This window comes from Rhinolophus sinicus, chromosome 8, assembly GCF_057876585.1.
Source record: "Rhinolophus sinicus isolate RSI-liver-muscle chromosome 8, RSI-T2T, whole genome shotgun sequence".
Classification (NCBI taxonomy): domain Eukaryota; kingdom Metazoa; phylum Chordata; class Mammalia; order Chiroptera; family Rhinolophidae; genus Rhinolophus; species Rhinolophus sinicus.
The window spans coordinates 45506112-45520701 of NC_142508.1; the positions used below are offsets into that span (position 1 = coordinate 45506112).

General features: G+C 51.0%; 1 protein-coding gene across 1 annotated transcript; it reads right to left on the reverse strand.

Annotated features, from left to right (window-relative positions):
• Positions 1-2880: 2880 nt before the first annotated feature.
• On the reverse strand, positions 2881-11007 carry LOC148757563 (uncharacterized). Its single transcript, XM_088800683.1, has 2 exons — positions 10847-11007; positions 2881-5113 (listed from the first exon to the last, which is right to left on the reverse strand). Exon 2 carries the CDS (start codon positions 5111-5113, stop codon positions 3941-3943), a length of 1173 nt encoding a protein of 390 aa, XP_088656809.1. The 5' UTR covers positions 10847-11007; the 3' UTR covers positions 2881-3940.
• Between the last annotated feature and the right edge of the window lie 3583 nt (positions 11008-14590).

A 14590-nucleotide genomic window follows, 5' to 3' on the forward strand; every position in this document is an offset into this window, starting at 1 on the left:
GTAAGGTTTTTATGCAGATTTAACTTCTGCCTTATCCATTGATAAGAGTTTCTAGAGATCATCATTTCCCACTTCCTGGTACAGTGAGGGAAACACCCTTACAAATGGAGATTTCCCTTATGAATGTAAATGTTTTCTTACCAAAGGGTAACGGCTACTTGGTTTTCCGAGCTTGTCTTATTCTTGTTGTTTCTTAAAAATAACCACCTTTAAATAATCAATCTGCCAGGGGCACATTTTGCAGTGTTGTATTTTGTTCTCCTTCTCTTCTGTGGGGACAGAGCCAGGAGTGCAGTTTCCAGGCTCTCGACCTCACATAGAAAGGTGCTGGCTCAGGTAGCAAATGGCCATCAACTGTGATTGGATGGCCATCAGCTGTGGTTAGTTGGCCGTCAGCTGTAACCAGTGAGCCATTGCCCACTAATATAACTGCTGTGGCTACGCTAGCAGAAAAATGGGGGCCAGCAAGAAGATGGTGGCTGAGCCTGCAAGCGGTGCAGTGAGGGTTGTGGATAGTGCGGCTCCTGCTTCCTGTGTCTCCAACCCAGCCGCCAGCGAGAATATAGTGGTATGACTCCCCTACACATGGCTCCATGGGAGTTCCTTTTTGGCCTCACCATGTCCTGCGTTCTTATGTGGGGAGCGGGAGCAGAGACCCCACAGGCCGCCCCACATGACAAATGGCGCAGCGAGCAGGGTACGATGCCGGCCAAAGCTCTCCTAAGGGCAGTGGAGCAGTTTGTGCATATGAACACTCAATCTCAGGAAGACCAGGAGGAGCAGCTGCCGGAGAGCTGGACCCCCGTGGAGGGGTGGGAAGACGTGGACGGCTCTCCAACCAGCATAGGCCGGAGAAAGCCAGGGTCATTGCAGCCCTGTGGGCTGGGAAGTTATTGCTGAGGCAGCCTGGATGCAAGACTTGTAGTCCCAGGAGGAAAGGCTTGCTGAGTCCTCCGTGGGAGATGTGGGTGAGGTCAAGGTCGTCCCTCACCCCCAGGACAGCCCTGGTGAATGACTATGGACTATGGGGAATTGCCTTCCATCCCTAATTTAATGGACCGCTTGAACATACCACCATGTAGTGGAACTGTTGGATGTTTGCTTTTGTGTCTTGACAGGCCGCCATCGAGAATATGTCAGCACCTTGACTGTGAGTCGCTGTTGTTCCAGCACATACCCTGAGAGGCCCAGATAGAGTGGCAGTGCTTGAGCCCTGGCTGAGTCCAAGAAGTCTGGCTGTGCTCAGAAGTACTGGTGGTGCCCTGAGAAACCCTGGCTGTGTCCGGAAGACTGGTGGTACCCTAAGAAGTCCAGGAAGTCTGGCTGTGCCCAGAAGCACTGGTGGTGCCCTGAGAAACCCAGGCTGTGCCCAGAGAGCCTGGCTGTGTCTAGGATATTGCATTCACCTACAGGGTCCTCGCACAGGGCCCCTCACGGAAGACGCTTGTCGCGTAGATTGTGAGGCTAGAGCCTGTAGGGGTGGAGTGTGGGGACAGAGCCCCAGAAAGCAGTTTCCAGGCTCTCGACCTCACATAGAAAGGTGCTGGCTCAGGTAGCAAATGGCCATCAACTGTAATTGGGTGGCCATCAGTTGTGGCTAAGTTGGTCATCAGCTGTAACCAGTGAGCCATTGGCCACTAATATAACTGCTGTGGCTACGCTAGCAGAAAATGGGGGCCAGCAAGAATATGGTGGCTGAGCCTGCAAGGGGCACAATGAGGGTTGAGAATTATGTGGCTGCTGTTTCCTGTTTCTCCAACCCAGCCGCCAGCAAGAGTATAGTGGTATGACTCCCCCATCTATGGCTCCATGGGTATTCCTTTTTGGCCTCACCATATCCTAAGTTCTTATGTGGGGAGCGGGAGCAGAGACCACGCTGGCCGCCCCGCATGACAGTAATCTTTAAAGGGCCAGGAAAGAATGTGATCTTTCAGGACAATGATTTTTGGTCTCCGTGTTGAGAGAAGATGGTGTAAGGGCTCAGGTGTGCTGTGTCTGCTTTCTCTGCTGTACTGCTACAGGTAATGGGGCCCAGGGGGAGCAACATCAGCACGTACATGGAACTTGTTAAAGGTTCCACTTCATGGGCCCCACTCCAAAGCTGCAGAATCACAATTTCTTTGAGTGGGTCCCAGAACACTTATGATTTACAGGCATAACTTGTTTTATTGTACTTCACAGATAGTTTTTCATCAGCATTGAGGCAAGACCCTGAGGGGACTGAGTCCCAGAGAGCAGTTAGTTTCCAGGCTCTCAGCCTCACATGGAAAGGTGCTGGCTCGGGTAGTAGATGGTCATCAGCTGTGACTAGTTGGCCATCGGCTGTTACCGGTTAGCCATTAGCCACTGATATAACTGGTGTGGCTAAGCTAGCAAGTGGCGGAGTGTGGATTGCGGATTGCGGAGAGGCAGATTGCAGTTAGCAAGGGAGGTTGGTTGGCAGAGACAAGGGGATGGCGGGTTGCGAACCGTGTGGCTCCTGCTTCCTGAGTCTCCAACCCAGCCGCCAGCGAGACTCTAGTGGTATGACTGCCCAACTATGGCTCCATGGGTGCTCCTTTTTGCCTTCACTATTTCCTGCATTCTTATGTGGGGAGCAGGAGCTGAGACCCCGCATGACACCCTGCATGACAGACCTTTTATCAGCAATAAAATTACGACTTGCTGAAGGCTCAGCTTGTTGCAGAATCCAAGACCGGTAAGAACCCAAGTGGCGCTGAGAGAGTTAGGAAGGTGTGCCCCGACCAGCGGGGCATTCAACAGGGACCGAAGAGAGACACCCTGAAAAGAGAAAATAGGAGACGCGAAGAAATGGAGGCAAGACAGAATTCCGATGAAGCCTCAACTTTTTATGCTAATGGGGATAGATATATGTGAGTGTAGAAAGGGGAAGTGGTACACATCACGAGGAGGTGCTGTGAGTTATGACCTTATATGGCTAGGCAAACCAGAATTATTACCACCAGGATCTATTTTTGGCTTGAGGCCAATGGTCTGACTTCCTGCTATGCAGGATTCTTCTGTGAAGGCAAGGTTCCTTTTCCTGGGTCCCAGCATCTCCTCCCTCTGTGTTTTAGAGGGTGGGCCTTTACCGAGTGGGAAAACAGTGGCCTGGTTCCTCCCAGGGGTTCAGTAGGGTCAGAGACCTTTGATGCCCTTGGTATCTTTTGTGGGAGGAGAGGCAGGGCAGAGATTTTTGGTAGATACCAACCTCCATGCAAACCAGGTATGTTTTCAGGGAGGCTTGAAGTGGGGTCAAAAGGGACCCTCCCTTGCAGTACTCCGTAGCTGCAGCCGCTTCGGTGCCCAGACCTTAAGGTCGGCATGTCTTCAGCCTACATGCCCGTCATATATCTATATATCGGGGACCCGGCTTGGGTAAGCCTTGTTCTTCAGTATCTGTCATTGCTAATCGGTGGTAATGGATATGGATGGGTTTGGCTAGAATATTGTCTATTTGTTGTTTGATAAACCCTGTCAGTTTATTAAATGCCCAAGGTCCGAGGGAGACAAGTAGGAGTAACCCTAGAATGGGACCAAGGATGGGGAGGAGGACAGGCAGAAGACCATGAAAACTGGTTAGAAAGGGGTTGTCAAGGAGTTGTTTTTTGCATTGAAGAAGGTCTTCTTGGAGCCTTTTGACCTTGTCTCACACTATGCCGGATTTGTTGGCATAGAAGCAGCATCGTTCCTGTAAAGCTAAACAGACTCCCCCTTGTTCCGCTGTTAGAAGATCAAGCCCTCGCCTATTTTGGAGCACTACTTCCGCTAGGGAATCGACCTGGTCTTGAAGGTCATTAATAGTGTCTGACAGTGTGGTAACATCATCAATAAGCTGGAGAGAGAGCTGATGATAAGTATTTACGGCAGCGCCCGTGGCCATGGCTGTGGTTATGCCTAATCCTGCCATAAGGGGAATGAACGCGAGGGCCCGTTTTTGTCACCCAGGGAAAAGATCAAGGGCTGGTATAGGAAGTGACTGATCTCCGGGTAGAATATCTATATCTGATAAGAGGAAAGCCAGTGCACAGAGGCCAGTCCAGTTGGTGGGGAGGGCCGTGAAGGCCAGGCCGCTGCCGCAGATGAAAACATGATTAGGAGCGGGGCAGGCAGGAGCAGTGGAATTAACAATAGCGGTGCAGTTTAAGGGGAAGAAGTCTACATCAAGGGCATTGGGGGGGGGGGCTTGTAATGTTGGAGAATAAGCAGTAATGTAGGTATAACCTATAGGCTGGGTATAAAAAGGGGGTGTAATAGAACAATTGGAGGAGTTGTATAAGGGTTGAGATAGGTTAGCGGGGAGGGCAAGGGGCATGGGCTTACCTAGAGCCATGCAGAGCCAGCAATCCTTGGCCAAGGCAGGATTGGTGATGTTTAAGGTCTTTAGCGTGGACTCCATGAGGGACATGGTGTTATGGTCTAGATCAGTGGGTTTATGTTTTTGGCGAATTAAAGGATGATGGGAGAGGAATGTGTTTTGGGCAGCAGCAAGGAACTCTAAGCGTTGTCTGACCTGTCTTTGTTTTATCTGGTCAGAGGGGCCTCCTCCGTCAGAAAGGTGTATAGGGGGAGTTTGAGGCCAGCAGACCGCGGTCCCTATTTTGGCTGAACCGCAGCCGGCTTGGCCGATCTTGAGGACCCCAGTAGAATAACTGAGGTCACTTTCTCCCCCAAAGGAGCCTGCCCAGCTCCGGGTTGTAATGGCTGTAAAATAGGGGAAGTCGCCGAGAAGGCAAGACTGTGAATTTTCATAACAGGAGCTGTGAATGATTTGGTAGGTAGACTTATTACAGGCTGCTGGGCAGGGGCCAGGGCGGCCGTTAACAGTGAGGATATGGGTGTGTTTTGTAATACATAGCCACTTGGGCTTTCCTTGAGAGCCCCCTATTGAGGACTTAGAATTGACCAAGTGAGCCGTTTGTGTACCACAGTCTACCGTGGAGAGGCTCCTGTCGGAAGAGGACAGATGGGGTGTGGAGCCGCCTGGACAATCGCACGGTTTGCCATATAGGGTCAGGTAAAGTTGATCTTTGGGGGGAGGAGGTCCGAAGCCAGCCAAAATGCAAGAAGTCACCAGGAGTAGATATCCAACGAGAATGGTTGGGTGCAACATCTGTGGAAGAAAAAAAAAAAAGGAAAGGAAATATCTCAGGGATTAAGTCCCTGGTGGTGATGGATTAGTGATAGGGGGGTTAATGGGTTTGACCAGACGAGCAGGTAACCAACGGGGATTGTTTTCTTGGGTATCATATACGCAGGCAGATCCTCGCGCCCAGATGAGAACTGGGTCGGGCCCGTTCCATTTTGCCGTGAGGGGATCTCTCCACATGACCTTGGCGTATTGATGTTTTGTTTTTTGACGCCAAAGGCGGTCTGCAGCGGAGTTACCCTGGTCATCTAGTTGTAGAAAATTGAGGACGAACAGGGCGTGATTTAGAATATTACGAGGAGAACCTTTAGTGGGGTAGGAAGTGGATGTTTTGAGTTTATTTAAGGTGTTTTTTAAGGTTTGATGAGCCTGTTCAACAATTCCTTGTCCCTGGGGATTGTACGGGATACCAGTGACATGTTGAATCTGAAATTGGCCGCAAAACTGTTTAAAGGCCTGGGAAGTGTACCCAGGGCCATTATCAGTTTTTATCTTTTGGGGCTTTCCGAGTACAGTTAGACACTGGAGGACATGGGCAATAACATTTTTTGTAGCTTCTCCTGTATGGAGGCTGGAGAAGATAAACCCACTGTAAGTATCGATGGTGACATGAGCATATTTGAGGGACCCGAACTCTGGGATATGGGTAACATCCATTTGCCAGATTTCATTGGCGAGAGTTCCCCGAGGGTTGACCCCTAAGTGGGATGTTGGGAGAAGAGTAACACATCCAGGGCAGCTCTTGACTATTTCTCTGGCTTGATCCCTAGTGATTTTGAACATGAGGCGGAGTGTGCGGGCATTTAAATGATGGAGGGCGTGACACTGTTGAGCTTTGGTTAGGGGGTCGGTGAGAAGGGAGCGGACGAGTCGGGTGCCGGCATTACCCTGAGTTAGTGGGCCAGGAAGGTCGGAATGGGCCCGTAAATGGCCGACAAAGAAGGGGTGATGTCTTGAGGTAATGAGCCATTGAAGGCGGTAGAAAAGAGGGACTGCATTACTGGAGGGTTTGATGTAGGGCACGGTTTCTAGAAGGGGAAGGGAGAAGGCGATATAAGTGCTATCTGTATGTAGGTTGAATGGAGTCTCTGGGAGTTGGATAAAAACCTGTAGGATAGCAAACAGTTCAACTAGCTGTGCAGATTGATAGGGTGAGGGGACTGTAAAGGTTTGGCCATTGATAACACAGGCAGCCTGACCGTTGGAGGAGCCGTCAGTGAAGACTAAGGCAGCCGCTAATAGGGGCTTGGCACTGGTAATTTTTGGAAAAATGAATGGGTGAACTCGTGTAAATTGGAGCAACCTATTGGCAGGATAGTGGTTGTCTATAGTACCCGGAAAGGAAGAAAGTACTACTGTCCAGTTATCATCGTTTTGCATGAGCCAATTAATTTGATTTTTAGTATAAGGGAGGATGATCCGGTTAGGGTCCTTCCCAAAATGCAGTCGACTTTTTTCTCTCCCTATTTGGATGATGTTGGCTGTTAATGTGGGATAGGGAGTAAGAACCTTGGCGGGCGAGGAGGGTAAATGAATCCACAATAGGGGGGCCTCTTGCCATAGTACCGCCGTTGGAGAGTGAGGGGTGGCACATATGATAAGAGAAAAGGGTTGGTGGTAAGATATGTGTTTAATCTGTTGTTGTTCAATGGCTAATTGTATTATTTGAAGGGATTGGTGAGCTTCTGGAGTAAGCGAACGCGGAGAGAGAGGATTAGGATCTCCCTGTAAGATATCAAATAATGGTTTTAACTGTCCTGTAGTGAGCCTGAGATATGGCCGGAGCCAGTTAATGCCCCCAACAATTTTTGAAAATCATTGAGTGTATGGAGATGGGCTGTTTTTAGCACAATCTTTTGAGTGGTAATAAGATTGGAATTGAGTTCGAAGCCAAGATAATAGTAGGGATCTTGTATTTGAATCTTATTAGGAGCGATTTGGAGACCAAATTGGGCAAGATTTTTGGTAAGTTCCAGGCAGCATTGGAGAACCTTTTCGGAGGATGGCCCGGCCAAAAGGATATCGTCCATGTAATGGATGATGTAAATAGAGGGCCACCGAGTGCGAAGAGGGTCAACTGCTTGGGCCACAAATTATTGGCATAGTGTAGGGCTATTGGCCATGCCTTGTGGAAGGACCTTCCATTGATAGCGAGGCATGGGTCCCTTGAAATTAATGACTGGGAGACTAAAGGCAAATCTCTCTTTGTCTTGGGGATGGAGGGAAATGGTGAAAAAGCAGTCTTTTAGATCAATGATAATTTTGGCGTGATTGGCTGGTACGGCAACAGGGGAGGGGAGGCCAGGTTGAAGGGCCCCCATGGCAAACATAGTTTTATTAATTTTACGGAGGTCTTGGAGAAGTCTCCAGGCTCCACTCTTTTTTTTAATAACAAATATAGGAGTGTTCCACGGGGAGGTAGTAGGCTCAAGATGGCCGGCCACCAGTTGTTCCTGTTCTAACTGTGTGGCGACTGTGAGTTTTTATGAATTAAGTGGCCATTGGTCTACCCATACAGGCTCATCCGATTTCCATCTTATTTTGTCTGCATGGGGTACAGGGAAGTCAATGGCCGCTAGGAGAAATTTTGGTCGGGATGTCCCAGACCTGTCCGATTATTGTTGGTTATAATAGTTATCGGTTGTTTGATGCCTTGTCCCGACTTTCCAAGCCCCTGTCCTGGGACAAAGCCTTGGTTGAGCATTTGTTGTGTGACTATTTCATTGGGGCTACACATGATAAGCTTTAACTGGGAAAGTGTATCGCGTCCCCAGAGGTTAACGGGCAGCCCTGGGATGATATAAGGTTGGACGTGGCCGGTATTACCTTCACTGTCTGTCCAAGTGAGAAGTTTTGTACTTTGTCTAGAGTTAGTAGACTGACCGATGCCCTTTAGATGGGTGGAGGCAACAGCGGTAGGCCACGAGGCAGGCCAGAAGTGAGAGGCGATGACCGTAGCGTCAGCCCCAGTGTCAATGAGTCCCTCAAAGGGTTTATTGTCTAATTTTAGGGTGAGTAGGGGTCTGTCAGGGGTAATTTGTTGTATCCAGTAGGTATCCGAGGCCCCAAAGGCAGAATGTAGTCTGGGGTGAGGGAGGTTAGACTTGGTGGAGGAATCTAAGGGAAGTAAAATAAGTTGAGCTATTCTCTGGCCTTGTTGAATAGTAACCGGCCCGTTAGGCGCTGAGGCCAGGAGAGTAATGATCCCCGTGCAATCTTGGTCAATTACTCCCGGGATAATATTAATCCCCGCTAGAGCTGAACTACCGCGCCCAAGGACTAGCCCGAAGGTATTGGGTGGTAGAGGCCCATGGGCATTGGTAGGGAGGAGTTGTATGCCATGATCAGGGGTTAATAATGTTGGGGTGGGGGACAAGAGGTCCAATCCTGCACTGCCTGGGGTGGCTCTGCAGAGAGAGGTAATGGAGACTGGGACTGAGGAACAAACCGTATTGCCCCTGGTTTGTTCTGGGGACTTGGGGCCAGGGGCTGGCCCCGTTGGGGGTTTCCCGACCTGGGGGGAATTGGGTTACCCATAGCATCTACCTTGGAGTGACAGTCTCTAGCCCAATGTTTGCCGCGTTTACAGCGAGGACAGATAGTGGAAGGTGGCTGACGGGCTGTTTGTCTATAGGGCATTCCCGGACAAAATGACCAGGCTGTTTACAATTGTAACAGGATTTTTGATTGTCCTGTGTGAAGCTTTTTAGTGCGGCTCCAATGGCTAGACCGATGGCGTGAGACGTGCCGACACCAGAGCAAAGTTTAATATAGTCTGAGAGGGAGCCATTGCGATGGGGGCGGATGGCGTCTTGGCAGGTGGCATTGGCATTTTCAAATGCAAGATGTTTAATAAAGGCGCTATCTGACTCTTCTTTTCCAATTAAGCGCTCGGCAGCCTCAGTTAGGCGGCTGATGAAATCGCAATAGGATTCGTCAGGCCCTTGATGGATTTTGGCCAAGGAGGTGCTGGCGGGCCCTTTGGGTGGGAGTTTACGCCAGGCCTTGAGGCCGGCGTTTTGGACTTGAGCTAATAAGCCTGGGGGGAAGGCGGCCTGAGCCTCATTGGTGCTGTAGGGTCCTCGACCGAGAAGTCGATCCCTGGTCCAGGCGCGGGAAGACTGGCTTTGAGTATTTTGTTGAGCCATTTTTCGTGCGTTTTCCGCATACTCTGTGCGCCATAAAACAAAATCACCGAGAGACAGGGCAGCGTGAGCTAGAGTGAACCAATCATTTGGTGTTAGCCAACGGTCGGTGAGGCTTTCCAGCAAGGCTACCGTGAAGGGAGCTACAGGGCCATAAGCGTGGACCGCAGCCTTTAAGTCTTTTAAATACTTAATGTTTAAAGGGCGGTAGCGCTGTCCGTCTCTTAGGGACCCCGCCTCTTCCTCTGAGGGGGGGTTATCCTGTTCCTCAGCTTCATTATCGGACCCCTCCGCAGTATCCTCCTCTTGGGGGTCCTCAGGGGTCTGAGTATCGGGACCTACCTCTGCAGCCTGTCTGCGAGTGACCGGAAAAGCGAGGACAGGTTTTTGTTTGGGAGCTCGTTTTAGGGGTAGACGGGGGGAAAAGGGCAGCCCAGAGAGTGTAGTGAGTTCAGCCTCAAGGGCACGGAGTTCTTTGAGAAGACTAATGTGTTGGCGTTTTTCCTGGAGGGCCTCTCGAAGAGAGGCAATTTGTTGTGTTAGGGAAGTGGCTGTTTGAGTAGGGGGATAGGAGTGAGTAATAGTAGAAGGGGGACCGTGGACGATGGGAGCGAGGAATGGAGGGTGTTGAGGGATGGTATAAGGAGGTGGCCGGAAGGGTGGAGGAGACGATACAGAGGGGTTCTCCTGATGGTAACGAGCGGCCGCATCCTCAAGGGTAGCCTGGTCCTCGGGAGGGAGGGTTGTGTCCGAATCGTGGGGAAGGTTTTTAAGGCAGGGATAAAGTCTTATTGAGGGATGACTAGGGGGTTCAGCCGAATTTTGGGTAGGGCCTTCCTCGAGACAGGGCTTGGGCTTAGGGTCTGTAATAGGGATATCTATAGACACGGAGTCATTTTCAGACGGGGGACGGGACGATTCCTTTAAGAGGCTCTCCCCCTTTTTAATAACTTCTATGACATCCGGGTCATGGCAGTGAACCCTGAGGACGTCATTTATGAGATTCCAGTAAGTAAAAGTAGAAACGGGAACCTTTTCAGGCCCAAGGGCTTTATAAAAGTCTTGGAATGCATCGCAGACGCGCTTCCAAATTCTAATATCAATTGTTCCCTCCTGGGGGAACCAGGGGCAAACGTCTGTCAGAAATTCGAAAAAGTCACGGAGATATTTTTTTTCTAGCCTTAATTCCTCGCACCTTGAGGGAAGTTTTTAACCCAGAAATGAAGAGTTCATGAGAACTCAATGTCTGACCCATTATCCCCTTTTCGGCCCTTCAGTAAACAAAGGAAACAGTCAGATGCCCGTCTGGCCGTGCCCCTCGCGGGACTAAATCTGTCTTGGCTAAGGCGCTTCGGTATAAGTCCCCGAACTGGTGGACCGGAGTACAGTCGCCGTTATGCCGTATAACAGAAACAGAACTGCAGATTAGGGCCCAAGCAAGCTCCGCGACAAGAAGTCGTGGAACTATCACTCATTCACACATTCATTCGACCGAGGGGCAATATTACATCTAAATTTATCCCAAAACATCTATTTTCATCTGTCTGCTTACCTCTATCAGATCAGGCTCACGGATCGGCTTGTACCCGCGGAGATCAGGAAACGAGTCAGGCTCACGCGGTAAAATCGCGCGGAGACTCTGCCGGACTTAAGACAGACAGTTTTTCAAAGGGTCTGGGATCTTCGAGCCCCACGTTGGGCGCCAGAAATGCCCTGAGCAGCGGGGCATTCAACAGGGACCGAAGAGAGACACCCTGAAAAGAGAAAATAGGAGACGCGAAGAAATGGAGGCAAGACAGAATTCCGATCAAGCCTCAAATTTTTATGTAATGGGGATAGATATATGTGAGTGTAGAAAGGGAAAGTGGTACACATCACGAGGAGCTGCTGTGAGTTATGACCTTATATGGCTAGGCAAACCAGAATTATTACCACCAGGATCTATTTTTGGCTTCAGGCCAATGGTCTGACTTCCTGCTATGCAGGATTCTTCTGTGAAGGCAAGGTTCCTTTGCCTGGGTCCCAGCAAAGGTGTTTTATTATGCCGGCAGGCTCAGCACAATCTTTCCCCAAAGACTGAGCCCCTAGCAAGGTTTTGAGCAAGTTTTTATGGGTTGGGGACTTCCTTGAGTCCCAGAGGGGTAGGTGTTGTCTGGTGATTGGCTCGGGGTGTGGCTTGGAGGGAGTTATGCAGAAGTGGGCTGGGGCTTAGGCTGGGGACCTCTCTCTCCACTTGGGCCACCATTTTAGGTCAGTTCCACGTGGCAGGGAACCATTTTAAGTCCGTTTTTCCATCATGTCCCCCCGTTGATGATCGTAAGTGGTAACAACTTAGAGATCATCATATTGGCTAAGAGGACGATAACCCCACAGGGAGGGGAACCAGGCTGTAGCCCGACGGGTGACGGAGGGCTCTATGAAACATAAGTATGAGAAGGTCGGGTGGCCAGCAAATTTTCCCCGGCAGTCTGAGGGACAGGAAGGGGAGGCGGTGTCTCCTTCCCGGGGAAGAGATAGTATAAAGAAGAGTCAAATGATGGTCGCTGTCTAAGACAGGTTATGGAGAGGTGGCAAGCAACCCAGAACAGGAAACAGAACCCCAATAGTCCTTTCTCTTGCAGTGACCAGCTCGGTGGGGTGGATGTAATGAGCAGGGTGAGGGCTAGAAATACTCAGAGTCCAATACAGCAAGGACGGAGGCTGGGCAGACGATGGTGAGGCTCATCCGGGCTGTTTCTCGAGGGTCAGGCAGATTGGATGGGCTGGGTCAGGCCGGGTGGTCCCGGCGTCGGTCTCTGGCTGGGCTCCTTTAACTTGGATGTGGTGGATCCACGGGATGATGCCTGAAACTTTAAGAGTGGTGGGAGTAACAAGTATTACAGTTACTTGTATTACAGGACAAGAGGGCCTGTCCACTTGGGTCAGAGGGGTTCATGCTTCTAATATTTGACCCAGACTTGATCTCCCAGGACAAAGGGGTGTACTGGGGCCCCGAGAGAAAGGGGGGCCCTTTCCAGAATGTAAGTGCGTATATCTGAGGACCTTGCCTAGTGTAGCCATCTGGTTTTGGAGGCTGGAGAACCCCAGCTGGTGAACATTGTCAGGGAGGCTGGTTAGCAATGGGGGGGGGGCTCCCAAACATAATTTTGAAGGGAGAGAATCCAGATTTGCCAGGGGTACAGCACGCCCGAAGGACAGCTAGAGGTAGGAGGTCCATGCACCCTAGCGAGGTCTCCTGGTGGAGTTTAGCTAATGTCTCCTTGAGGGTACAGTTCATGCGTTCAACGTTTCCTGAGCTTTGTGGTCTGTTAGCTAGCCCAGACAGGTTATCTTCAGCCCAAACCTCCAGGAAATCGGCACCGTAGGCTTCTGGGTTCTGTTCTACACTGCCGGACCCATAGAGCCTCCATTCTTCTTCCCTTGAAGGGGTGGTGATAGACAGAATAAGTCCTTCTGACGGGGGCTGCAGTGACATGGTGCCTCGGTCTGATGGTTTGAAGGAGATTTGCGCCCCTAACTTGGTAAGGAGGTCGCGTCCCAGGAGTGGGATTGGGCAGTCTGGTAAGTAGAGGAACTCGTGCGACACGGTGTGTCCTCCTAATTTAGAAGTCTGAGCCTGGCAGAATGGTTGGCTCTTAGCTTGATCCCTGGTGGCTCCCATTATGGTGACTCTGCGGTCCCTGAGCGGTGCCACTGGTTTACCAAGCGTTCTGCTCCAGTGTCTACCATAAAAGTCATTGTTTGGCCCCCTACATCTAAGTCAACCGTGGCTCGTGGGGCCGAGTTTGAACGAGCCCAGTCCTCTTCAGTCTGGATCAATTCCCGCAAATCCTATGAAGTCGGGCTCCGGGCTGGTTGGTTTGGGACCAAGGGGAGGCCAAGGCTGGAAGTGGAGTGTCTAGAAGTGGAAGGTCCGTGCTAACCATTGGCCTTGGTGCTTAGGGGGGTGGTGGCGGCTCTTCATCAGGGTCTCCGTGGTAAATGGTCTTAGTTGTCCCTCTCTGGGTGCAGCCTCGTAGGCTCCATGCAACAAGGACCCTGGACTGTCCCTTACTATTGGAGCAGAACCATACCCAAGGAGGAAGAGTTCAGGCTATTTCCAACCACGAGTCAACGTAAAGGAACTTGTCTGGATGTCCTGGGCTCCTGCTGACAACTATGTAGATTTGGCAAATGGTGGGGAGGTCAAGAGTGCCTTCTGGGGGCCATCCCATGTCAAAACTTGGCCACTCCAGCTCACATAAAGTGCAGAGATGTCCGGGGGTCATTTTGACCCTGTAGTCACCTCTGAAACCATTCCTGAAATTCTTTAACATGCAGTCTAGAACCATGGGCTTTCTGTGACTCCCTCCCATGATGTTCGGTGTCACGTAGACAAGGGAAGGGTCTCAATCAGGTGCCCAACTGGCCGTGTCCCTCGTGGGAACTTTGGGTATGTCTTGGCTAAGGTGTGCCCGTATAAGCCCCGGGCCTGGTTGCACTCCGAGAGTGCGAATCACAATTATGCCCTACAACGTTACCATGGAAACGCAGGTTGAGGCTCACTCGGGCTCCATAGCCGGCAGGCCGTGGAACCACACAGAATCCCATTTGGGACCAAGCACACACACATTCATTCAGGGAGGAAAGACACCCTCCCCCAGAACGGCCCTAACTGGAGTCCGAAGTGGGACTCAGCGGGAGGTGGTCTGGCTCCCCTTGTGCCCTTAGGCAGGCCTAACTAGGTCTGGACCCCTGGATCTTACCGTGTCCGATGTCCTGGTTGGCTGTCCGTCCTTTCTCCCTACTGGGGTCCGGCAGACAGCCACGGGCCAGAGCCGGCAGGAGGTCACCGGACCTGGGCCTGAGGAAATCAGCAGGGTACGCCTAGCCCTGTCTCGGCTCTTCCGACACCCTATGGCTCGCCACTGCCCAAACCGGTGGCTCAAGGGGCCAGCGCAGTTGGGTTCCCGGTCAGGGATCCAAATGTTGCAGAATCCAAGACCGGTGAGAACCGAAGCGGCACTCAGAGAGTTAGGAAGGTCAGCTTTATTATGCTGGCAGGCTCAGTGGGATGTTTCCCCAAAGACTGAGCCCCTAGCAAAGTTTTGAGCAAGTTTTAATGGGTTGGGGACTTCCTTGAGTTGGGGAAAGGGTAGGTGTCATCTGGTGATTGGCTTGGGTTTTAACTTGGATGGGGTTATGCGGAAGTGGGCTGGGGCTTAGGCTGGGGACCTCTCTCTCCACTCGGGCCACCATTTTAGGTCAGTTGCACGTGGCAGGGAACCATTTAGGTCAGTTTCTCCATCAAGGTGAT